Source organism: Saccopteryx bilineata, chromosome 2, assembly GCF_036850765.1.
Source record: "Saccopteryx bilineata isolate mSacBil1 chromosome 2, mSacBil1_pri_phased_curated, whole genome shotgun sequence".
NCBI classification, from domain to species: Eukaryota; Metazoa; Chordata; class Mammalia; order Chiroptera; family Emballonuridae; genus Saccopteryx; species Saccopteryx bilineata.
In genome coordinates this window covers 122935469-122962608 of record NC_089491.1, presented here as the reverse complement: position 1 = coordinate 122962608, position 27140 = coordinate 122935469, and the positions used below count along the sequence as shown (strand labels likewise).

The 27140-nt window shown below is 37.5% G+C and overlaps 1 protein-coding gene across 1 annotated transcript in view; it reads right to left on the bottom strand.

Moving 5' to 3' along the window:
• EPYC (epiphycan) overlaps positions 1–27140 on the bottom strand; it is a 54429-nt gene that overhangs the window by 20078 nt on the left and 7211 nt on the right. The window contains exon 3 of the mRNA XM_066254793.1: positions 5172–5343. Within this exon, the coding sequence (XP_066110890.1) occupies positions 5172–5343 (172 nt within the window). The remainder of the gene's footprint in view (positions 1–5171; positions 5344–27140) is intronic.

Here is a 27140-nt window from a genome sequence, read left to right as displayed (position 1 = left end):
CTTAATATTTCCTGCAGCATTGGTTTGGTTGTAATGAATTCCTTGAGTTGTTTTTTGTCTGGGAAGCTTTTTATTTCTCCTTCAATTTTAAACGATAGCCTTGCTGGATAAAGTAGTCTTGGTTGTAGGTTCTTGTTCTGCATTACTTTGAATATTTCTTGCCATTCCCTTCTGGCCTCAAGTGTTTCTGTTGAGAAGTCAGATGTCATCCTTATGGGGGCTCCTTTGTAGGTGATAACTTTTTTTTCTCTTGCAGCTTTTAATATTTTCTCTTTATCGTTTAGCTTTGGTATTTTAATTATGATGTGTCTTGGTGTAGGTTTCTTTGGGTTTCTCTTTAATGGAGTCCTCTGTGCTTCTTGGATTTGTGAGAGTTTCTCTTGCATTAATTTAGGGAAGTTTTCAGCTATGATATGATTGAACAAAGTCTCTATCCCTTGTTCTTTTTCTTCTTCTTCAGGAACCCCTATGATGTGGATGTTATTTCTCTTCATGTTGTCACAGAGCTCTCTAAGAGTTTCCTCTGACTTTTTGAGTCTTTTTTCTCTTTTCTTCTCTGCTTTCATGCCTTCATTCCAGTTGTCTTCTAACTCGCTGATTCGATCCTCTGCTCTATCTATCCTGTTTTTAATTCCTTCCATTGTGGTCTTTATTTCTGATATTGTATTTGTCGTCTCCAACTGATTCTTTTTTATACTTGCTATTTCTTTATTTAGGTTTTCAAACTCCCCCTCCATTGTTGTTCTAAGATCCCTAAGCATCCTTACAATCATTATTTTGAACTCCGCATCTGGAAGTTTGATTATTTCCATATCACTCAGTTCATCTCTCGAAAGTGTCTCTTGTGGTTTCATTTGGATTGCACTCCTTTGTTTTCTCATCTTCTTCTTCTTTTTTTTTTATTTGTAGAGTTGATTGAGTCTAGGCTTGGTGTTGTCTGCCTCCAGTTTTCAGTTGTGTTATTTTTAGGTCTTCGTGGGTTGGTATCAGCTATTATTTGTAATCCACTTTCGGATTTGGGCAGCTTTGAAGTCTTGATTTGTTTGTTTTCTTAACAGGTGATAGTCTTGTTAACTGATCTCAGCAGGGGCTTCCTTGAAACTGTATCCAGGAATGCTGTGGGTGTAACCTGAGACGCTGAAGGTCTCTTCCTCCAACTAATCTCACTGGGAGCAGGGTTTTTTCTCTCAGCTTCAGTAGGGGGAGGTGTATCTCAGATCTCCATGGAGACCTGAGTTACTGCCCCTCCTCCCCACTTCTTGTTTTCAGCTGTGTCTTGTTGTGCTGATTGGAGCTGGATAGATGTCCGGAGATCTCTGATCCGGAAGCACTTCAGCTCTCTTTTGTGAAAGGTTCAGTCCCTCCCCCAGCTATGGCCGCCTCCAGCACAAATGAGTCAGCTTTTTTATTTTGTTTCTTGCATACCTTAGCCCCTCACAGTCTGTCCCTCTCCCTGTCTTTTCCACTTGGGAGATAAGCTGGTCTTTTCAACCCACCTTGCTCCCTGGTCGCCAGGTAAGTGGCTGTGAGCAGTAGTTTCTGCTCTTTTTCCTCTGTGAAATCCTCTCTGGGCTCTCAGCCTCACCCCCCTCCTTCCCTTCCTGTAAGCAGAGGAGATTCAGGCACTCCTTACCAGGATTATTGTGGCTTCCTCTTTGCTCCTTGGTTTTTGAGAGCTGTTCTTGCAGTTCAGTGTTGGTTTTTCATGCTGATTTTTTCTAAATTGATTTGTATTCCAGTTTGGTGTTGAGAGCTGGGTGTCTGTGCATCCACCTACTCCGCTGCCATCTTCCGGAAAAACCGCCATTTATAATTTTTTAAACTAAGGCATTTTATTTTTCTATATATTTATGGCTGTGCTAATTTATTAATAATTTTTAGAGCAATTATATTTATTCACACTAATTATAATTTAATTCTAGTTTTCCCATTCATAACTCAAGCCTACTTTGTATGACTTCAGATTATTTTTAGAAATTTGTATTAATAGAGAAAAATGATATTTTGATTTTTAACATTATAAATGTTTCCAAACTATTTAACTGTGATGAATTTATATGATTCAAATTTAATTTCAAAATTTTGAGTTTCTGAGGATGCTTTTCTCTGGAAATTAAAATGTGACTTAAAATATTAACTTTATTTCTCAGATTATAGGCAAATTTTTTTGTGTGTGTGTGAATAGTCATAGATTTCTTAAATTGTCTCAACCCTGACATTATAGAGCTATAATTTTGACTAAAAAATGGGGATAATGCTTTTCTGTTGTTCCTGGTTTAGCTAAAACACTTAAACTTAGGTAAAGATGCCAGATCAGTCAACTTCTGAAGAATCTGAAGTTACTTGAAAGTAAATAATATTCTAGGGATATTTAATTTTCCTATTTTGAGGGCTTTCTGCAGGATACTTACCTTTCTTGGTCATTGTGTGTTCATTTTCCTGGTCCTGCTGTAGAGTATTCTACTGTTCCATAGAATGTTAACTACGTGGAAAGAATATGACTAATCCATTAAAGACTTAGGGCTGAATGGTCTCTGTTTGCATCCCAGAACCAGGAAGCACCACCGCCAGACCTTGGACAATTTTTATAGTATGTTGGCATGTTAGTTTTTCTATTTATATAGTAGAAGTAGCAATACCTAGTGCATAATGGTACTGTGACTCTTCAGAGTTAATGTACATAAAACACTAGTGTCTGGCTCTAGCCAGCATGTTTCAAAAGACAACTTTTTACATGACTTATTGGTGAACGGTTAAAAACACATAGAATCAGAGAGTAGATTGGTGGTTACTAGGGGCTGGGAGATGGAGGACGGACATTTGTTGTTCAATAGGCATAAAGTTTGTTATGCAAAATGAGTAATTCTAGAGGTCTGCATTACAACATTCTGCCTATAGTTAAGGACACTGTATTGTACCCTGAAAAATTCATTGTGAGTAAACAAAAGATAAACTCTGCTATCAAAAATAGAATAATGAGAATTATGTTTTCTATGAGCCAGACACAAATTCAGTCATTTAGTCCTTATAAACACTCTAAGAGGTAATTTTTTATTATCTCATTTTTAGATGAGAAAACTGAGGCAAAAAAGAACAACAAAAAACCACTGAATGCTTTGCTCAAGGCTGTATGTAGTATATCCAGCAGTTTGTGAAGCTGATTTGAAAGCACTCTTTTTTCTTTTCTCACTCAGTGTGTTCTTTACAGACTTTTCTCATATCATCTGTGTGGGGAAAACATCTGTGTCAGGCTTGCTCACTGGTTTACTGGCTGCAAGCTCTTTGCCTGATTAGTGTGTGAGCACATGACAGTGCCATGAGTGGGTAGTCTGTGTAAGGCTTGTGCTCAGGGAGGGTGGCAGATTGCCTGCCTGCCACTCTAAGGGTCCATTTTTACTGTTTGTTTTGCCTGAGAAGTGGTTTTCTCCTGCCTGTGTGCTCATCCAACATTGTAAGATGTCAATAAACAAAGTGGTCCAATGCTTTCCAACTCAGCAGTTTCTCTACCGTCTGCCTGAATCCGCCACTGGCATTACAATGTGGAATACTAACCTTTAACTTTGTTTCCATGTCTGTCTCCCTGTTCTAGACAAAAATATTTGTAAGAATGGTAGCCATTTTAAGATAAGTTTTGTATCTCCAGAGCTTGGAGTACAGGGATACTCAATAGTGACTAAACCTTTGTAGTGGAAATTCTACTAATTTTTCCACCACCACCCCAATCACCCTTGGTGTGGTGTGGTGTGGTGTGGTGTGTGTGCGCGTGCGTGCGCGCGGGCATGCGTTCATAAAAGTATTTTGGTGTTAAGTCTACTTGAATAACCCCAAAGATGGAACCAATAAATTCTAGCAAGAAAAATTACAGAATCATATTTAAAACCAGGGACTCCTCTGGATAATGAAAATGCTCTGGTTTAGATCACCTTTAGGCCAGACAAGGTGGAATACAATGTAATGGGCCACTTTCCTCTTTATCCCCCTCTCTGCTGGTTCCTAGGGCTGAGTGAGAATAAGCCCACTTTCCAACAACTGCACGGATGAGAATCGGGACAGGCTTTCTTCAAACCCAGCATGTGAAACTGTGGTAGGCAGACAGACACGCACATAGCCAGGAACAGGTCACCCAGAGCAAGGATGACCTCAGCTGTGTTTCAGCCCCAGCCCTGGAAAATCAGCAAAACCAGACAAGTAACTCCACAGCTGACCTCAGGACCAGCGGCATTGATTAAGGAAGGCCTGCCCAGTGACAACCAATCAGTGGAGACCACAACTCTGAAAGGACACACCTGGAGAGCTGATGAATATTTTATTGAGATCCTCCCCTGGGATCTCCCCTAAAGTCTCCAGCCTTAAAAGACCTTAGGATGGAGCCCCTACCCCTTGACTTGCGCTCTTCCTTTAGGGACCATACCAGCACCAATCCCTTCCCCCTCCCCCCCAGGGGCTTTTCTATCTTTCTCCTAAATTTCCCTTCTTTGCCTCTGGAACTTGTTTCCTAAAGCCCATTTCTTCCACCAACTACCAAGGTTACTGAACCAAAATTCTGTCAGCCTCCACTGGTCTAACACCTGGTTCCATTTTCCTTCTGCCGCCACCAACAAAACTAATGGATATGTGATCTCCGGCAAGTCCCTACCCTTTTACAGCTAGTTAGCATCATAATAATATAAAGATTAATGTGAACACATCCACAGGGAGTCTGTGATACTCAAAGGAGATAGTGCTGAGCATTATGGCCCACAGATGTTATGTACTCTTATCAATGTGAAATGATTACTATTACCATCATTATGATCATTCATTATCAGTAACCTTATCTCCTGAAACTGTTGTGGCCTGATCTCTCAGACATAGATTCAGATCTTGCTAATAGTGCAATCTTTGTTCTAGAAATGCATCCCATCTACCACAAAGGTCTTGAGTAAAGATGTCAGGAAAATATTTTCCTTCAAAAAATCTTTGGTTATTTGAAAATTTCCATCATGCCCAAAATGAATTATTAAAACTACTTTATATTTGAATACAGAATACATGTGCATCTCCTGCTTCAATCCAAACTTATTGCAAAACTTTCTCCTTAGGTCATGTGGGTTTCTTGTGGACTTGGAGTTTGGCAGTTTTGAGGGATGACCAAGTGGAATTAATTACAATTCAGCATTGATAGACCTGACCTTCATTGGTTTGTGGACCCAGAACCCTGGTGAATTCAGGCTCCTGTGGAGAAGAGCCATCAATCAACCTGGGGGTGGACTCCTCCTCCTCCTCCTCTTCAGCCTCCTCTGGCTGTGGGGGCGGGGTGAGGAGCTCTCTGTTCCCTGAAGGCATCATTGTTGCTATTTCAATCTGAAAAGGAAACAGAATTTAATCAGGCAACCTCAATCACCCCTGTGGCAATGAAACAAATTTCAAGTGTATCCATCTTTGCCACAAGAGGGCACTTGTGTTCTGAAGTTCAGGACTCGTGTCCTGCTTGCCTGGGAGAGCATATGGGGTTCCAGTTACTGCTATTACTGTTTTTAATTAGTTTTGATTTTCCAATCTTAGTGATAGTTTCCAATGTGTTTGAGGGGGTGGGTGGATTTCTAGCACTTTTAAACATCTTCATATGTTTGTTTATTCAGTAATTAAAAAAAACTTTTATTATTTTCTGAACACATGCAATTGAAAGAAAGATTCAAGTTAACCCAGAAGCACCCAGAATCCCACTCACCTGTCTGTCTGTAAAGCCAATAGCCACGGCCACCAACAGAGCCACCTGGCCCATGCAGGTTCGCATTTGATTCGGACAGACAGTAATGAAACAAGGGAGCCAAGAACTGGTGGGACATTACCTTTAATCCTAGCTCGCACCAGGTAGGCGAGAAATACACACAGTGAGAAAACACTTCCCTTTCCATTCAGGGCTCTCAAAGCCACTGACTTATCCGAGTTTCCTAGAATCAAAGGTTTCTACCTCACCAGCCTTATTCACCTCTGTTCCCCATCTCCTTCTCTCCGCACAAACTCTGCACAAACTGGCTTCTCCTTCAGCACTCCGCTATCTTGGCTGCCTCTCTGCTGCAATGATAATTTCAGGAACCGAAAGAGAGAGCCCCTGGTCTCCCTTATTTTATAGTGTAGAAATTAAAGCCTTTAGCCAATATACAAATAAGGAAATCTCTGATACAAAGCCACTTATCTGAGACATAAATGGGATTCCTCATAAGAGTGCACCACCCTACATCATGCAACAGTCAAAGGTGTGGGGAAAAGCTTAGTGTTGAGAAGATCTTAGTATCAAAAGGGTGGGAAAGGAGGACTCCACCTGCTTACAGCCTGTCCCCCATACCCAATGCAAACTATAAGCAAGCAAACATATACATCATATTTGCAAACTTATTTGACCCACACTGTCCTAATTCTATTTCCCTTGAAGATAATCACCAATAAAACATTGTTGTGTATATTTCAGTCCTTTTATTCCTTAGTCCCCTACATTCAAATATTCTGTTCCTTTAAAACAACTTATACTTCTTCCAATTGTATTATACTGAAAAGTATCCTTTGCTAAAATACAAGTTTTGAGTACAACTTTTACCAACAATATTTGGGAATGTTAAAATTGGTCTTTTTTTTTTTTTTTAGTGTTTTGAAAATAAGAGGCATTTAGAAAATTTTATAGATACTCAAATAATTTTTCAGGGATTGTATTTTAGATCAGTGAACCCCAACCTTTTTTGGGCCATGGACCGGTTTAATGTCAGAAAATATTTTCATGGACTGGCCTTTAGGGTGGGACAGATAAATGTATCATATGACCGAGACAAGCATCAAGAATGAGTCTTAGACGGATGTAACAGAGGGAATCTGGTCATTTTTTAAAAATAAAACATTATTCAGACTTAAATATAAATAAAACAGAAATAATGTAAGTTATTTATTCTTTCTCTGTGGATCGGTACCAAATGGCCCACGGACCGGGACCAGTCCATGGCCCGGGGTTTGGGGACCACTGTTTTAGATGACACTTGCTTTTCTCTTCTTACATACATATTTTAAGTAACAAGTTATTGTTTTTAAGATCACATTTTGCATTTAGAATAACCTCTTACTTTTGACTCCCTCCCCTGACCTTAATATCTATTCCTTTGTATTAATAAACGTCTGCCTCCCTGATGACTTTATGACCTTAGGCAGGAAATCTGTTCAAGATAATTGGTTGGCAGCATGCCAGATCCACCCACTGGGGAATGATTTCCTCATGGCATCTGCAGAAACCCCAGATTTCCCCTTTGCCAGACGGATGGGGCCTCTTGATCCTTTCCACCTTTCTATATTTGCTTTCATTAAACAAACAAAACACACACACAGCACTTTCTAAATCATTTAATGTCAAATACGCAAACTTACATTTTCATGTGTAAAATACGTACATAATTAGGCCAGATATTTTCTGACTATTTTAGATAAATGTTCTAGATAACAGTAACTTATGTAATGTCACTTTTGATAAATTTCAATACATTGCTTTACAAATAAAAAATTATCCTTTAAAGCGCCCCAACACTTTCCCTTGTCCCTGCTCATTTCTGAACTGTGTGTACCTCTGAGCTTCTGCAGAGGCTCTTTCAGGCCTTCCCATACTGCATTAGAGTGGTTCCATCATCTCCTGGCCTCTCCAAGCCTACTAGACAACATACTCTCAGTTATGTTGTGTATCTTTAAATCTCAAGGCTGTAGCATAATATAGTATATGATTAAAAAGTACTCATTGAATGTAATACAAGAAGTTTGCTTGTCCAAAATATATCTAATCCACAGCTCTGTGCTTAATTTTAGAGCTTTTGCTGAGATGAAGCAACAACTGTGTTAATGCTTACTTTAATGCATTTAAAGCATGAAATCAAACAAAAACTGAGCCCTATTGTATTTGGTGCATTAGGAAGCCGTACATGAAGATATCATGGCTGTAAATCTCTACTTGAGATGGGGCACACTTCCTTAAACGGAGAGACATACCGTCTCCATCTGCAGGGTCAGAATGAGGCAGACTCAGAAGGAATGGATTTGCAGAGACCAAAAGGAGACTCCAGGAAGAGCGGAAATTGAGACAGATGTTTCATGGAATGGAGGCAGCCTAAAGGGAGAAACACATTCCAGACACATTGCCTTGAATTTTTGGCTTTATAGGAAAAATGTTTGCACGTATCTTTCTTTCTTTTTTTTTTTTTTTTTTTTACAGATAATTGTTTTTCCACTGATTTGACGTGAAGCTGTAAGATCTCACTTGTCATCCACTGTAATGAGGCAAAACAGCTTTTGTGTTTATCAGAAACTGTGTTTGTTCATGCTTACTTGCTATTAAAATGGGAATGTTGAACAACTTCTAAGACTAAGGAAGAGGAATGCATCTTTGGTTCAGCAAAATAGCAAAACTGTAACTTCAAAGTCCTGTGCCTGGAGAGCCTTTTGCATCACAGACACATGTACTGTCACTGCTTTGTAGACGTGATTTAAGCTTTTTTCCCCCCTGTTATGAATTTTCATAATGGGATAAGAAGTTGTAAGGTAATGCATGCAAAGAAACAAGGCCAGGAAAAAACGATCACCTGGCTGTCCATATGGCAGACTTTTATGCTTATGCTGAAGAAACTTAAATTTGGGGCCTGACCAGGTGGTGGCACAGTGGAGAGAGAGTCGACCTGAGACACTGAGGACCCAGGTTCAAAACCCCAAGGTGCTGGCTTAAGTGCGGGCTCACCAGTTTGAGCATGGGGTCGCTGGCATGAGCAAGGGGTTGTTGGCTCAGCTGGAGGCCCCCAGTCAAGGCACCTATGAGAAAGCAATCAATGAACGACTAAGGTCCTGCAACAAGTTGATGCTTCTTATCTCTCTCCCTTCCTGTCTATCTGTCCCTCTCTGACTCTCTCTCTCTCCCCTAAAATAAAAGAAAATAATAAAAACAAACTTAAATTTGGGAATAAACACAAATGAGCAGAAACCATCCCTGCCTCTGTTTCTCAAGCTACAATTGGTTACACTCAAATGCAAATATGTATATGACCAAGCTTCTGACATAAATATCCATTTTTTAACCATTCTTTTTAATACCTCCTAGTTTACTCTGACTTACTTCTTACTGAATTTTCCTTCTAATTCGTTCATGATATTTCTCTAAAGTTTAAAAACACAGTATAAATAGTTGCTCCTACATATGACCTTGAACTTAGTCATTACTGTATTTGCCTATCTTCTTGATTTACTATCAGGAAGGTACATGTTTGACTTGCTTGGTTTGCAGTAAGTTTCTATTTCTAGTCTCTTGTTTACCTAGTCTTAGACCTATAGATAATTTATGTCCCAATAGACTATACTTAAGCATACAGTTCATGCCCATGAAAGAACCTATCTATACCAGAGGTGACAAATGCTTAGTACACAGAGAGTGACCTGGTTAGAGTGAAGTCTCACCTCTCGAGTGAGGTTCATGCAGACTGGAGAGATAATAGTGCCACAAGGAGTCCTTTGCCTGCCTTGGTCTCCATACCTGCATAGCCTTGACCCTGTAAACAAGCCAGCACCTCAATAGCTCTTAGGCTAAACGGGACTGAAATGACCCAGAAGTACCTCAAAATTCTTGCTCCCTGGAGAAATAAGGACTCTCAGTAGTAAATAATTCAGTTAAAGTTCTTGTCCCACATTGTGTGTATTTAGACTTTTGCTAGAAATACCTATATTGTTGTTAATACTAGAAAAGATTTGAAGCTTTCCTTCCCCCACAGTCAGTAGAGTTGTCCATTAGAAAAATCTTGCTGTAAAAGTTCTCAGCACCATTTTTAGTGACAATAACATTTGGATAAAAGTATCTTTAATTAAATCCATTTGCTCCTTAGCAAAATGCACAGCTAAATGCTCTATATAGCCACATTACTACCATTAAGTCTACTTAATGTATTTGCCTTAATTTTATACTAAAGATGTGAAAATATAGTGTATTCAGAAACAGCAGTCATATTTCCTCCTGGTTGGCTTGCTGGCCCCTGACCACCTTCAGTACAGACTTCCTGTTGAACATGTCGACCACACTTGTTTAGGGTGATTACAAATCATCTGCTATCATTAACCATTGTGTTTGAACTTATAAAATGTAATGCATTTTATTTTTTTGTATTTTGATATATATATATATTTTTATTTTAGTACTTAATCTGCAGCTAAGTTTCCAATGAGGAACTTAATAAAAATGTAATATATGTGTGATGGAAAGAATGCCAATAAAGAATTCAGCTTACTCAGATTTGATTCCTACCTTCATGTCTGAAAGAAAAGATCCCTGAATGAAAAACTGAATTTGTAAATAATGGAAGGTTTACCTCTCTTTGTAATTATTTAATCAAGCAAATCTATGACAAGCATTACACTTAAGTTATATAGTCAACTGTCCATTTTACCTGGCAATATATTTTTCTAAACATCCATTGATATCACTATTCTTTCTCTCTGTCTATTGCCATCACTATAATCTATGTTACTATGGTACCTCGTCTTGAATACAGCAGTAGTTCACCTACGGGAAGTTCGAATCTCCTCCAGTATACATTCACCCTGAAGTGGAAATAAAATAAGAAAAAGGCAAAACTACCAGCATCAACCCATGCTTAAAGCACTTTAATGGCTTTTTGTTCTCAATAATCATAGGAGTAATGGCCTTGCAGAAGCACTCTCACATAATGGTTAAGAGGAAGGACTCAGATTTAGATGACTTGACTATAGCCTACCTTGTCAGTGGTTGGCAAACTACGGCTCGCGGGCCACATGCGGCTCTTTGGCTCCTTGAATGTGGCTCAAAGGCCAGCTTAGGAGTACCCTAATTAACTTAATAACAATGTACCTATCTATATATGATACATAGTTTAAGTTTAAAAAATTTGCTCTCAAAAGAAATTTCAATCGTTATACTGTTGATATTTGGCTCTGTTTACTAATGAGTTTGCCAACCACTGGCCTAGTTGTGAGACCTCCCTGAACCTCAATTTCTCTATTTGCAAAATACTAGTATACATAGCTAGTATTGTAGCTGCATTAGGATGAAAATGTTATGGGACACAAAACACTTAGAATAATGTCAGACACATAGTAATTGCCATAGAAATGCTTGCTACTACTTTTAGAATAAATTCCAAGTTCTTCTACTTATAGGATCCTCATGGTTTGGCCCTTCTAGTGTCCCCTTCCTCTGTTTCATAACAGCTGTGTTTTTCTCCTGCACTGGCCAGAGCTTATTATGCTGTCCATGCTCCTTCTACAGGACAGTGCACGCACTAATTGTTCTGCTTGGAGCTCCTTCCATTCCCCAGCTTTAAAAATATATATATATTTTATTTTTAACAGCTTTATTGAAGGTTTGCATGCATAGTGTATACAACTAGATGACTAGTGATAGATTTCAATGTGTAGTATATACAATTAGATGAGTTTAAACATCTGTGACAGGCCATCACCACACGCAAAAAAATAGACATGTTCAACACCTCCCAAAGTTTTCTTGTAATTTACTGTTTGTTTAGCCTTCATATCCAGTTCAAGCCTTACTTTCTCTGGGAATCTATTCCTGATCTACCTGACTTGGGAAAACATACTTGCTGGTTCTCAGAGCATTGGGTTCTTATTTTTGGCATGTTGGCCATGACATTTGTGGTAAATTATTTTTTTAACCGTTGTAATTATTCCTTTCTTAGATTCATGCCCCTTTGCAATATAACTTTTTCAGCTCCTCCAATCAAAGAGTAGATGCTAGTTTTTCACCTCTTGATGTTAGACTGGCTTCTGAATTGTTTCAGTGAACAAGACGTATTTATGTTGTGTCAGTTTTCAAGGTTCTAAGAAGCACTGACTTCCTAACAATCCTGCCCAGTCATCATGTGAATAAATCTGAACCAGCTTTTGGAAAGTAAGAGAGCCCATGGAGCAGAGGAAAACCATATAAACTGAGGGCAGCTAGTATAGCCAACCCTAAACCACCCCAACATCTGGTTGCAGACGCATGACAGAGCCCATTGTAAACCAGAAGCATAGTGCAGCACAAATTACGGAACTGTGGAAGGCACAGCTAAGTAAATGGTGTTATAAGCCACCAAAATTTGGGATTCTTTGTTATACAACAGAAAGTAACTGATAACAGATTTTTATACTGTATATGTGAATATTTAATTAATAAAGATCTCCTATGAGGATGAATGCATATTATATGGTTGCTTTGGTCACCATTATATCCCTAGCTCTCTACCCCAGTGTGTCTAGCAATTAGAAGGGTGATAAATATTATTGAATCAGAAAACATATTGTGAAGGGAAACTAAAAAAGGGATGTGTGTTTTGGCTTAATCAGATGAGGCTGGTTTTGAATCTACTGCTGAACCAAGGATTTTGGTTAGATATGTATGGTCTGTATTGGAGAGAAAGGTGAAATTATATGCCTAGAGTGAGAGCCACTCCATTGCACAATTCTGAGATGTATTAACCATTTGGCATCCTATGTGAATGGTGCTCCCTGGATTTATAGAATGTGCTGATCCTGCTGAGTGCATGTTAACTTTGAGAGATCAATTAATCCTGATACTGAGGTTTCCCTTGTCTTTTCTCCTAACCTGTTTACTTCTGCTATCCTGCCTCCAATTTTGACATTAATATGACAACTTAGGCAGAGATGGGAACATTTTTATTAATCTTTTCTTTGCTTGTATATACAATTTGGGACTAAAGACAGCACAGTAAATCCCTAAGGAGAGAGAAATTTAAAAAAATATATACACTGAGATCCTAGCTGACTTATTTATAGTCACTGAAAAATGAAATAAGTCCTGGCTGGTTGGCTCAGTGGATAGAATGTTGGCCTGGTGTATGGATGTCCCAGTTTCGATTCCCAGGAAGGCCATAGAAGAGAAGCAACTATCTACTTCTATCCCCTTCCCTCTCCCCCTTCTCTCCCTTTTACCCTCCCACAGACAGTGGCTCAATTAGTTCAAGTGTTGGCCTCTGTGCTGAAGATAACTTGGTTGCTCTGAGCATTGGCCTTAGGCACTAAAAATAGCTTGGTTTATTTAAGAATCTGCCCAAGCAGGGTTGCCGGGGGAGGGAGGGAGGGAAGGAGGGTGAGAGGAAGGAAGGAGGAAGGAAGGAAGGAAAGAAGGGAGGAAGGAAGGAAGGAAGGAAGGAAGGAAGGAAGGAAGGAAGGAAGGAAGGAAGGAAGGCTAAATAAAAATGTAATTGTTTTTTATTAGAATAGGGAAAAATGTAGATTTTAGCATATGAAACAGGGTCAAGGAGAGAGTCATAGTGAGTTTCACACCCCAAGAAACTAAATTAACTTTAGATTGTTCTCAAGATGCAAAACTGATTTTAAAAACACAATGAGAAGAGACCATTTCTCCCAAGCTCCTGGGCACAGCTTCTTGACTCCTGGCTCTGAGTGATGATAATGCAGCTAAAGAAAGAAAGAGCAAATCAAAGAAGAAAGCCATCTATGAAATTCAGTTTTGGGAAACAGTTTGTTGTGGCTAACATTGTTTGTTGGAGAGAAATATTAAATTTGATAAACATAAATAATACAATCTCTAAAGAGAACATCTCTGACATGGAGAGAAGAGATTTCACTTGATCTGATCATTAGCTAGCTGAAAATAATTAGCATGGATTGAACTCACTACCTAGGAGAAACTGTTGTGCCATTGCCTTGGAATCTAAGGTCACCCACGCAACATCTCTATGCAGAAGTGCAATAATAGTGCATGTTTGGTAGGTTTGTTAGTGGAAAACAAAAGATTGAAGAACTAAGTAAACTGCCTGAGGTCACACAGCTTCTAAGAAGTTAAGACTCAGATTTGAATCTACTCAGTCCTGCCCCAGAACTGCTTTGCTTCCTTAATTTTGATTCTGTACCTAGCCAAATAAAATACTTCTAAGTAATCTAGCTTTTTATGCACCTTTATTCTGAGAAAGAGGAGCTCTAGAAAGGTAAAGTAAGAATTCTTAACTCAAATGGACTTTCTTATTCATATTAAGCCTCATAAGGGTTTTGCAAGGCATCATTCATCAATCTATATATAGTTTGGTCTGATCATTACTGATTATGTATGAATCTGAAGGCTGAACCTTCAGCTGCTGAACTCAAAGGCTGAAGACCATACCAAGGCCCTGCAGGAACTCTGCAGTCAATCAGTCTAGTCTTCTCCTGAAATTCACAAGTATGAAGATGTCACACAACATTAATGTAGGTGGGTTGTAAAATTTAAGTGGCATTTATTATAATTTTCTCTCAGTCTTGTGAAAAATAAGAATTATGTCAGAATGAAACTTTAGCCTGGTTAAATATAGTGGCTGAGACAATCCCCTGTATTCACCAAGCTGTTTCATTTACCTCCTGGGTCTTCAGCTAAATGTGTATTTTCCACTTTCCCTGTATCTGGTTTGGGTCACATGGCTAGTTCTGGACAATTGAATGGGAGAGGAAGTAGTGTGCCACATATGGTCCTAATCACTAAAACGCAAGTATCATTTCTACACATTCTTTCTCTTCTCTCAATCTGTCAACAGAACATACCACTGGGAACTTGGAGTCCTACACTGAAAATGGTGGTTTTAGAATAAAAGAAGTTTGCATCCCTGAAAAACAACTTAAGGACAGTAAACCTGTCGACCAGCACTGGACCGTCCTGTCAGCAAGATATAAATTTTTACTGTGTTAAGTAATTGAGATTTGAAGTTGTTTGTTAGAGCTGTTAATGTAATCTCCCTCAATATAGACCTTTTCATTTTTTGTTTTCTTATCCATTTTATAATTATACTGAAGGGACTATTTTTAATATTTTATAAGTTGACTTACCTAGTGCATATCATTAATATTAGAAAATAATAATAATAAATGCCCTTTTTATCTCTCTTATTCTGATTTATCTTTTATAAACAATTATTCTTTGATTTTGGTTTTTGGTGTAGTACTTCCTGACATATTTTACCACCAAATTTGAGTAAATTCTCCATATTTTAACTTTTTAATTTTTACATCTCAGTATTTCATTAACTTGATTAAGTCAAAATTAAATAAATCTATATATTTGATAATTGATTTCAGGTCAAAGAGAGATGAGAAGCATCAATCATCAGTTTTTCGTTGCAACACCTTAGTTGTTCATGGATTGCTTTCTCATATGTGCCTTGACTGTGGGCCTTCAGCAGACCAAGTAACCCCTTGCTTGAGCCAGAGACCTTGGGTCCAAGCTGGTGAGCTTTTGCTTGAACCAGATGAGCCCACACTCAAGCTGGCAACCTTGGGGTCTCGAACCTGGGTCCTCAGCATCCCAGTCCAACGCTCTATCCACTGTGCCACCGCCTGGTCAGGCTGTTTTTGGGTTTTTTTTTATGACAGAGAAAGAGAGAGTCAGAGAGAGGGACAAACAGATAAAAAGAGAGAGAGATGAGAAACATCAATTCTTCATTGTGGCACCTTAGTTGTTTATTGATTGCTTTCTCATATGTGCCTTGAACAGGGGGCTACAGATGACTGAGTGACCCTTTGCTCGCACCGGCGACCTTAGGCTCAAGCTGGTGAGCCTTGCTCAAACCAGATGAGCCTGCGCTCAGACTGGCGACCTCAGGGTCTCAAACCTGGGTCTTCCATGTCCCAGTCTGCCAGTCTAACGCTCTATCCACTGTGCCACCACCTGGTCAGGCTCAAATACAAAAATTAGTGTTTTTTTGTTTAAGTCAAAATAATATAAAATTATAACATTTCATATGATTTGCTAAAATATTATACACTGTATGTATTTATAAAAAATATAAATGTTTTTTAGTTTCTTAAAAAATATATCTTGATGTATGGTTATTCTTCATAAATTCATAAATCTAAATGATAATGCTTCCTTGTGTTTTATACAGTTTTAAGTGAAAAATTCAATACAAAAGTAATAAAAGCTGATAATTTGAAAGTTTCATTTAATCAGGCTCTCTCTAGTCTGTTTCTTTTGCAACATCAGCATTTTTGTTGTTGTTCACATGTTCATTTTCTCTCTTTCTTTTTTATTTTTATTTTTTTTTGCCAGAAAATAACAACAATCTATTTTTAGTTGTCAGAAATATTTTCTACTTCAGTTTTATCCCAGTTTATTCAAGACTCCATTCACCATCATCCCCTTTAGGCTCCAGAAACTTAATAGGTTTCTAATATCTAGTTCTCACAAATATATCATTTAGTTCTAATTAAATGTCCCCAAATAATATTGGTAAGAAACTTTGGCAAAGGCTTTAGCAACATTATCTAACAGCTAAGTCAGTTCATGTTCCCTTTACCCTTACTGCCCTTGTTCTCCAAGTAAGGATGCCAGAAGGACAATTTAGTGTACGCTGAGATCAGTAATCTCACGAGAATGGGACAGGGAGAAGGAGTCAATCACAGTAATTGAAACAAAGTTGTTGGACTAAAAAACAAGAAATTTGAAACCTTGAAGCTCTAGCCCTTTATTTTATGATGGAGTAATTTAGTATTACTTTTTTTTCTTTTGAGTTTTAATCTTTCCTACCCTAACACAAACCAAATTGTTCCTCTAACACAGCCTTTATTGAGGCATAAAATATAATAAACTATGCCTTTTAATATGTAGAACTTCTCTGCATAAAATTGTTATTCACTGATGATCGTGATGATGCTGATGAGAATGATGATGATGATGATGATGTATATATTATCATAGGGTATTTTGCATACAAAAATATGTGCATTTACAGAGTATGTACCAGGGAGGACCAGCTTATACCCATTGCCTTTGAAAGAGATAATTATTACATTAACATTTTTTTTACTGCTCAGTATAAGTGATAAAGGGCTTGCAAAATTTTACAAATTTAGAAGCCTGACTTTATCTCTTAGAAGCAGAATTACCTTAAACAAATTTATTGGACTGTACTAAACTAGAATGCTAGCCTGAACCCTCTTATTGCTGCCAATATATTTTCTGTAGTCTCTGCATTCTCACTTGGTAACAGAAATATAATCAAAAGATTGTTCATGACCTTAAAACCAGAGCAAAAAACTAGGTAAGTCAGCTTCATAACAGAATAAGACAAAGGAAAGGCTGATTTTTTTTTTTCCTGAAGTTAGAAGTGGAGAGGCAGTCATATACACTTCCACATGCACCCGACCAGGATCCACCAGAGGGCAATGCTCAGCCCATCTGGGACGTTGCTCTGTTGCAGCCGGAGCCATTCTAGCACCTGAGGCAGGGGCCTTGGAGCCATCCTTAGCACCCAGGCCAACTTTGCTCCAATGGAGTCTTGGCTGCGAGAGGGAAAGAGAGAGGTAGAGAGGAAGGAGAAGGGGAAGGGTGGAGAAGCAGAAGGGTACAGAAAAGGCTAATTTTTAAGGCTCAAAAACTTTAAAGTTGTTGCCTATCAAATGTTTTTTGCAGTCATTAGCATGATAGAAATCGTTCTGCCAATAGGAGAAGGCTGCTAAATAATAGTTAACTGTTTTTGACAATGTTAGACTCTATAATCTTCCCTTTTTCTCTCAGTACCAAAATATATTGATCCTCTTGAATCTCCATTCTTTTTATGTTATAGATTCCATATATGTATAGTAGAGGATTTTTGTCTTAAAATTCTTAGATTTTATTTCTTTCATATTTATGCCTTTTTAAAAATGTATTTTTTGTTGACTAATTGGTTTTAGAGAGAGAGAGGGAGAGAGAGAGAGAGAGAGAGAGAGAGAGAGAAAGGAGGAGAGAAAGAGAAACACTGATTTATTGTTCTACCTGTTTATGCATCCACTGGTTGATTCTTGTATGTGCCTAGACTAGAGATCAAACCCACAACCTTGGCATATGGGAATAATGCTTCAACCCCTGAGCTACTCAACCATATTTATGTCTTTAATCAGAGTTTTGATAACTCTCTCCAAAGAGAACTCACTTACAAAAATATTTGATCCAGTTGCAATATCTTTTAGATATGTTTTCTTCATTCTTTTCATGTGTTATATGTGAATAATATATACTTGCTAACATATCATTTTATATCATTTACCTCTTTAAAGCCCACATTGAATGTGAGCAGAGAGATTACATGACATCACTGTGATTACCCTTTGAGGACCACTTATCTGTATTGTACAATCTGATGGTGGTAACATTACCGAACAATAATTCTTGATTTCAGTGTCTATGTATGTGGACCTTAGCAAAAGCAGTTTAAGCCTCTCTGTTCCTAGCAAACTCTAGACAGGGTTTACTATAGTTTGTCTTAAGAGTGCTAGAATAAGAAATCTGTGGAATTAGGAAAGATTCAGTGAAAATTAGAAATCTTAAGGATGGCTAGGCAGGTCAAATCCAATCTTGCATTAGAAATTAGTATAATTGGAGTTTGCCTAACATAAAAGTATGAGGATTTCTAAAAATTTTTTGAACAATGCTACTTTTGGCAAATTTATAATTTACTGATATATTTTTTAAATATGCCTGTATAGAAGGTGTGTAGAGAGGAGGAGGGGGACTATGTTAGAGAAACAAAGGTCCAGACTAGAAGGAAAAGAGAAGATACTCCTTTAGCACACAGTACTAGAGAAGTAAAAGGACCAGACTGGAAAGCATATTAAACTGGTTAAAGCAAAATAATAAATGACTCATCCTGAAAAAATAGCTGAGGAAAGACAAACACTAACACTGAGTCCCAACCCCGGAGATTCTGATTTCAATAGTCTGGGTGTGACCTAGGCATTAGGATTCTTTAAAACTTTAGACATGATTCAAACATATGGCCAAGGTTAACTATCACACCAGAGGGAAAACTTATTTTGCAGAATGGGATGTTGGAAACAAAAATTGTAGTTAAGTCTTGGAACTTTGAAGTATTTTCAGACAGGAATACAGTAAAAGGGTTATTTCTCATTAGGCTCCTGAGGGCCACAAGCTTCAGAAACATTTACATCAGTGTCAGTTCGGGAATTTGCTGAGGTTGATTATTCAGCTGAAAAAAAAATGGGAAGAGTGGAAACTCTCTGGGGGGGTAAGTTTCACAAATTCCATAGCAGGAAAAAAGGGTAGAAGCTGTGGGACATAGTTTTCAGGATGGAGACCCCTCCACACAGGCTGAAGAAAAATTTTGCTCCCAATAAATGTCTGTCACTTGATAGACACAAATTCAATGCAGTATCAGGTTCCAGAAACTCAGGGCTGTCAAAAAGTGGGAATTTAAAGGTTTTGAAAATGCCAACAACAACAGAAAGAAGCTTCATATAGACCTGGTAACTGGGCCTGCCAACATTGTACATTTAAAAACTGCTAGGAAACAGGAATATCTCAAATGCTGCCTTGAAATAAAAGCCATAGCATTCAGGGTTGCTCATATACTAAGTGCATCAGAATAAACTCAGGGTTTGTTAAATCGCCCGATTGCTGGGCTTTCCTCTAGAGTTTCTGATTCATTAAGTCTGGAGTGGGATCTGAGATTTGAACTCCTGACAAGCTCCCCGGCAATGAGGGTACTGTCAGTTCAGGTATTGCACTTTGAGAGCAACTCCTCTAATAATGGTAAAATGTGCCATAATTTAACTCCTGGTAGGAAATGTCTCCAAACTGTGTTTGAGCTCAAAGTTTGCAGACTAGAAACAGTAAACACAAGCTAACAACATCTGGATGGGGCTATACCAAGATTTTTTTTAACTTCTCACTTCTCAGTTACCACAGTCTCTTCTTAGGTCTCCGGCAGAACTATGTGCCAGTTTGGGGGCTATACTTTTGCTTAGAATAACTATTTTTAGGGACTCAGAAATTAACTTGTTCTTTACATCTGATGGGGGTTTGGTTCGGTGTTGTGAGAGTAATGTGTGCCATTAATACTTCATTCTCTTTACATATATTTATTGATTGGAGGAGGGAGAGAAAAAGAAATACCGATCTATTGTTCCATTTACTTATGCATTCATTGATTAATTCTTATATTTGCCCTGATGGGGGTTAGAATGTGCAGCTTTGGCCCATCGTAATGACACTCCCACCAACTGAGTACTGGTCCAGGGCCAATGCTGTATTCTCTTTAAACATCAAGGTCATGGGAGACTTAGTAATGAACTGATAAGAATTTGTGTGCCTCTGAAGAAAGTACAGCTGTATCTAGAAAAGTCCACTCAGTCTCCATTTATTAAAAGAATCTAGCCTGACCCAGGCACTAAGAATTCCGTGTAGCTGAGATGAAGCGGAAGGAAATGGCAAGGGGCATTTTGAACTATATATTCTTTGGCCCTTTAAATCACAAGGCAAGCAATTGTGTACTTCTACTGCAATCTCTTTGAATTTAAACAAGTTTAGACTTTCATTTGCAAGATTTGTTCATCTGTAATCTTGTGTTTTTCCCCAAACACTTCATGAAAATAAGGAAGCTATATATAAATTTGTGTCATCTTTGTTTCTGGAATTGTATTAGTAGAGAATAGTCACTTTGCATTTAATTTAATTGCAGAACATCTCCTAAACTGTTATTAGATAATGTACCTTGATGTAATTTGAGGTAGAGCATAGACCTGAGAGTGAAAGGTCAATCTAGGTACGGAGAGGCGTTTGAGATCAATTCACGGATGCTCTCAGAATCATAGCAGAGCCTCTGGGCCCAACATTTACAAACTGCCAAAGAATATCTAAGCAGTCATTGGCATAGGTGTGTTCTCAGGAAGATATGAGCGTGACTGTCCAATTAATGAACTGATTTTCTCTCTCAGAGGTGAGAGCTATATTGAACATATTGGTTCAGCCTAGTGACTAGAGAAACCACCCCCCTGGAGGGAGGTTGCAGCCTCTATTGGATCTCTTACCCTTCTTAGGGGAGGAAGAGTGACTAGGGTAATTGGTGAATGAAAGAAGGAACTAGGCCTAAGTGCTTCCGTCTTTCCTTTTGGGGGGAATAGCTTGCCCATTGAGAGCATGTGTTCTGTTTTGCTCCTCCATGCATTCACTAAGATTTACTGAGTCAGACACTGTTCTGAGCCCTGTGGTTGATTGACCTTGCCGGAAACTGGTGGATGACCTAGTCTATCTTTGGATGGAAGCTCATTGTTGCTGCAGCCCTAAACCATACATTTCAATCTAGATTTTATTAATAATTAGAAGGATATTTTTAACTCATTTGTCTGAGTCTCATTTTTGTCTCTCAATTGATTTTGAAGTTAAGTAGAGTATAAGAGGAGCATGTATCAGGTCCCTTAAAACCTAACACTTATTGCCTAGAAAACTTCAATGTTACATATATCTATATGTGTTATATACTACAAAATGATATGCATTTTCTGTATATGTACCTGACTCTTGTTATAATGACAAATAATTAAAAACAAATAAGATGTAATATTGTAGAGAATATAATACAACATGCTCTACTTATATATTGTATATAAAAAGATATTATTGTACATACATATTTTATCTACATTTATCCAGATTTATTTTTTGTATGTTCATCTGCTTATTTTTGTATGCATTATAGCCTTGATTCGTGTGAGTAGCCTTAAATATTGCACAGAAAAGGTGATGGGTAAATGCATGAATGAAATAATTTATATCTTAGATTTGCTGTCAGGACTGTGACTGATGACAGGTTTGGGGACATAATTTCTTATCATATATATGTATTTTATGACTAAACTTATACAAACCTTATGTCCCAATAGATAATTACAGATCTTATTTATAGTTGACTTTTTTTTACTTCCTCTATTGTATTGAAATTGTGTGTTTATAAGATAACTAGAGTGGGAAGTGCCAAGGACAAGAGCTAATTTGGTATAATCTACCAGCTTGTATTCCCGGCTTTTAGAAAAAGATTGGGAAGTGAATCTAAAGTGAACCCATGCCCAGTGGCATTAGCCTTCATTACAGCTCAAATGCCACCCCTTTTATGAAGACTTTCCTGGTCACCAGTGGGTAAGTTTCAGTGGCTGTTGATTGAATAGGTGATGATAGTAAAGCTAACATTTATTAAACATTGCTATGTGCCAAGCCATAATAAGTTAAACAGTTAAGAAGTTTCTTATTTAATTTTACTAGGTATCTTATAAATATAAAGTTGAGTCTCAGAAGAGTTGTAGGACTGTCCAAGGCCACACAGTTGTGACAGACCTAGGACTCACACAATGGCAGTCTGACTGCAGCGCCCATATCACTCAAAAACTGCTTCCCAAGTGTAGAATGGGTGCGTTCACAAGCAACACCCAAATCCAATGGTTTCTTGCACCACATTTGCAGTGTCTGCATTCATGGTTAAGTGCCATTGCTCAGGCAAATCCAGAACAAGAAGAAAACATTCTTGCTTATTTATTTACTTTGTTTAAGATCCACACTGTGCCAGCAAATTCCTAACCACTAAGCCCAGTTCTTTAGTCAATAATAGTTAAATGATAAGCTTCCTTTTCATTTTTTTTAAGGGATTTGAAATCCAGAAGGTTATCTGGATTTTCATTCCAGTATAGACTAAAGTTTTTGTTAAACAAAACAGAATTTTAATTTTATCTTTCTCCCAAATTGTCAAACTAGTTGATAATAACTCTTGTAGCTATACTATGCTGTTACCATTATATCAACATTTGGTTTTCAAACATATTGAAAGGCTCTGAGTTATTCAGCCTGTGTTACTAAAGAATATTTGTGGGTTTCATACACTGGCACACAAATATGTTAAGCTCAATGGAATTCTGCTTTAAACATAAGTCTAATGCTCCAGTTAATTTTAAGTGATTCATATTAATTATCTAAAAGAATGTGACCATGAACACTGGCAATTAAGACTATCTTATTTTCAATTTTATCTTGGAAATGGATGAGGAAGAAATGTATTTGGCAAAGACTGCTCCACCTTGATATTTCTGACAAAGCAGCTCTCAGTTCAGCAGGATCAGCTTACCTCTTTCTCCCTTAAACACTTTGACAGCTAAGAGGGTTGCTTAGATATTATGTTCATTGTAATCACTTGAAAATTCTTGTTTTTCTGATTCCTAATAATCAAATTACTTAATTTCAAAGAAAAGAAACCTCAACATTGGACACAGCTAACAAAATGAAAGATTAAAGAGAAGAAGCAGAAAAATAATGGAGGCTTTTGCTGCCAAAGTCTCTCTGGTTTGGCATTAAAAGAGTCTGGTTTAAATTTTACACTGCATCTTACTAGCTGAATAACCTTGAGCAAAATTCTTATCCTCAATTACTCATAAAAATAATAATGGTAATAATAACAATCATGTCTTATTTCAAGGGATAGTTATGACAATTAACTTAGGTTTGTGGTCTCATAAATAATGTATAATACAAATTCAAACACAAACAAGTCACTGGCAAATACTGTCAAGTGTTCCTTTCATTTCTCCTGATGACCTTACATAGTTGTATATTTTTGTTGATTTACATTTTTAAAGTTTTCAAATAGCTTAAACTAAGAATCAAATGCTTTACTACTTTTTATAAAAGAAGCATATGGAAAGCCAATCAGACAACCTTATTGAAAGCTCGTCAGCATAATTCTTACCGCCCGATATTCCAGATCATTTTCAGTGAAGAAGAATGAAAAGGAAGATTAACTTTTTTTTCACCATATCCTGTAAATAATATTTGACTCAGGTTGACTGACACTTTAATAAGTAACTTGAGCCTTGGTGGGTTGGCTCAGTGGTAGATCATCGGCCCGGTGTGTGAAGGTCCCCAGTTCAATTCCTGGCCAGGGCACACAGGAGAAGCACCCATCTGCTTCTCCACCCTTCCCCCTCTCCTTTCTTTCTATCTCTCTCTTCTCCTTCCACAGCCAGGGCTCCATTGGAACAAAGTTGCCCAGGCACTGAGAAGGGCTCTGTAGCCTCCGCCTCAAGTGCTAAAATGGCTCAGGAGTAATTTAAAAAATTGCAACAGAGAAATACCCCAGATGGACAGAGCATTACCCCCTAGTGGGCTTGGAAGGTAGATCCCATTTGAGTGCATGCAGGAGTCTGTCTCTCTGCCTACCCACTTCTCACTTCAGAAAAATACAAACAAAACAAAACAAAACAAAGGTAACTTGAACAAGTTACTTTTTCCAATAAGAGATGTTTTATATACAAATTATGTTTAAAACTTTAAAACATATTGTCTAACTTGTCCAAAGTGAGACATAATTTCAAATATAAAAATAAAATTATTTATTGCATGTCTTCTATCACCAGAGGAAAATAATAGCAAAACTATTATTATTTTAATTACTTTTTGTTCAGAAAGTACAGAGATAATTTTTGAGACAAGCTATCCATTAGGATTAATAAAGTTTTATACAAATTTATTGTATTCAGATAATCTAATTTTAAGATCTTTTTTACATATCATTATCTAAACTAGACATTGATTTCTTTATTTTATTTATTTTTTTGTGTGTGACAGAGAGAGAAGGACAGATAGGGACAGACAGACAGGAAGGGAGAAAGATGAGAAGCATCAATTCTTCATTGTGGCACCTTAGTTGTTCATTGACTGCTTCTTCTATGTGCCTTGACCAGGGGGTTACAACAGAGCAAGTGACCCCTTGCTCAAGCCAGTGACCTTGGGCTCAAGCCAGCAATCATGGGGTCATGTCTATGATCCCATACTCAAGCCAATGACCTTGCACTCAAGCCAGTGACCTCGAGTTTTTGAACCTGGGTCCTCTGCATCCTAGTCCAATGCTCTATCCACTGTGCCACTGCCTGGTCAGGCTATACATTGATTTCTATAAATAGTTCAAAGTTTGTTTGATTCTACTTGAGTGATTTCTAATGTTACAGGGCATCAATATATATCATAAAATTATTTTGCATGGTACCATATCATAATAATGACAAAGGATAGAAATCACTGCTCAATTGTTAATTGATATAGCTGCCTTCACTGAGTTCTCTTCCATCCCTACAACTCCACAAAATTTAAATTTTATTCCTTTCATGAAGTCTGTAGCTTCTTCATCTATAAATGCTATTTTTAAAGGTGAATTTATTTATTTCAATGGCACTTTTCTTCATAAGGATGGTTTTAAACTATCTAGCTACTTGTTCTCTCTATGAAAGAGAAAAGGTAGTTTTAATTTTAAAAACCAATAGTGAGTTATAGAATAGAAACATTCCTCATTTAAGAAATTTCCTATTGATAAATTATTATTAATATTTTTATTGTTATGTTTATTTGATTCTATTTCCATATCTACTTCAAAAATGTATCTGATGAGATGAAGATTACAGTAGAAGAAAGGCAAGGGAAGTAATGGGAAACCAGGGAAGATCAAAGGCAAAAATTAAGCTCTAGGATTAGGAGCAAAATGACAATCAAACTGAACTACAAAATGTAGAGCATAGAAAACAAAACAAAGGAAAATTCCTCAAAAGTTGTAGTCCACTCTGATACTGAGGCCTGAGAGAAAGGTGTCTACCACAGCCTCATGAAAAACATTGATTGACAAAACTGCAATGAGATACCACCTCACACCTGTTTGATTAGCTATTATTAGCAAGACAGGTAATAGCAAATGTTGGAGAGGCTGTGGAGAAAAAGGAACCCTCATCCACTGTTGGTGGGAATGTAAAGTAGTACAACCATTATGGAAGAAAGTATAGTGGTTCCTCAAAAAACTGAAAATAGAACTACCTTATGACCCGGCAATCCCTCTACTGGGTATATACCCCAAAAACTCAGAAACATTGATACATAAAGACACATGCAGCCCCATGTTTATTGCAGCATTGTTCACAGTGGCCAGGACATGGAAACAACCAAAAAGCCCGTCAATAGATGACTGGATAAAGAAGATGTGGCACATATACACTATGGAATACTACTCAGCCATAAGAAATGATGACATTGGATCATTTACAGCAAAATGGTGGGATCTTGATAACATGATACGAAGCAAAATAAGTAAATCAGAAAAAACCAGGAACTGCATTATTCCATACGTAGGTGAGACATAAAAGTGAAACTAAGAGTCATTGATAAGAGTGTGGTGGTTGGGGGGGGGGGAGAAAGGGAGAGGGAAAGGGGGAGGGGCACAAAGAAAACTAGATAGAAGGTGACAGAGGACAATCTGACTTTGGGTGATGGGTATGCAACATAATTGAACGACAAGATAACCTGGACTTGTTATCTTTGAATATATGTATACTGATTTATTGATGTCACCCCATTAAAAAAATAAAATTATAAATTAAAAAAAAAAGAAAACATTGATTGAAATCATGAAAATGCTCTCCATACCATCCTACAGTAAATGCAATCAAGCATGCTCCATGGATTCGGTAGTATAACATTCTTGATGTTTCTTGAAGATTCAGAGACACTGCAAGCGTAATTAACAAAAGTAGCTATATAAGACTAAGGTAATATGGAATAGGTCTGAATGGAGCCAAGGAAATGTTACTGGAGGCATGGAAGTTCAATTTCTTCAGCAGAGTCACAGTTTTTCTGAGTAAAATTTTCTGGGGAAATTATTAATGCACATGGATAATGTTTTTCTTAGACCTAAGAGAAATGGACCATCAATAACCCCCAGATTATACTATGAAAATGAAAACACCAAACACCTACTATGGTCAGAAACACAATCTCACTTATGACACTCAAAGAACACTAAATTTTAAACTATGTAGTTTTCTGATAAACTCTTTAAGGTTACTAGCAATATGTTTTCTTGAATCCTAGACCACCAAATAAATGATATATATGGGGTGGGGCATAAGTAAGTTTACAGTTGTTCATATGGAGAATAATACAATAATTAATAAATAATAATACAATAATAAATTGAGTTTTGTGTACTCACAACTATAAACCTACTTTTGCCCTACGCTGTATATATGCTGTATATTTGCCTATGTACATATAATAAAATAACATATATACTTATATTATTGCCTATGACTAAGATATATGTTAGAGAATGCTGATTCACAATTATTCTTTGAAGTACAGGGGTCCTCAGGTTATTACACAGTTCTGTTCCTATGACAGTGACATAACCCAACATTTGGTGTAAGACAAAACACACCCTAGCCTAAGTCATTTTCCTATCCTAACACAGTTGTAAAATCATAATCTAGAACATAAAAACACAACTAAGCCATAGGAAAAAAAAATGGTGTATTCT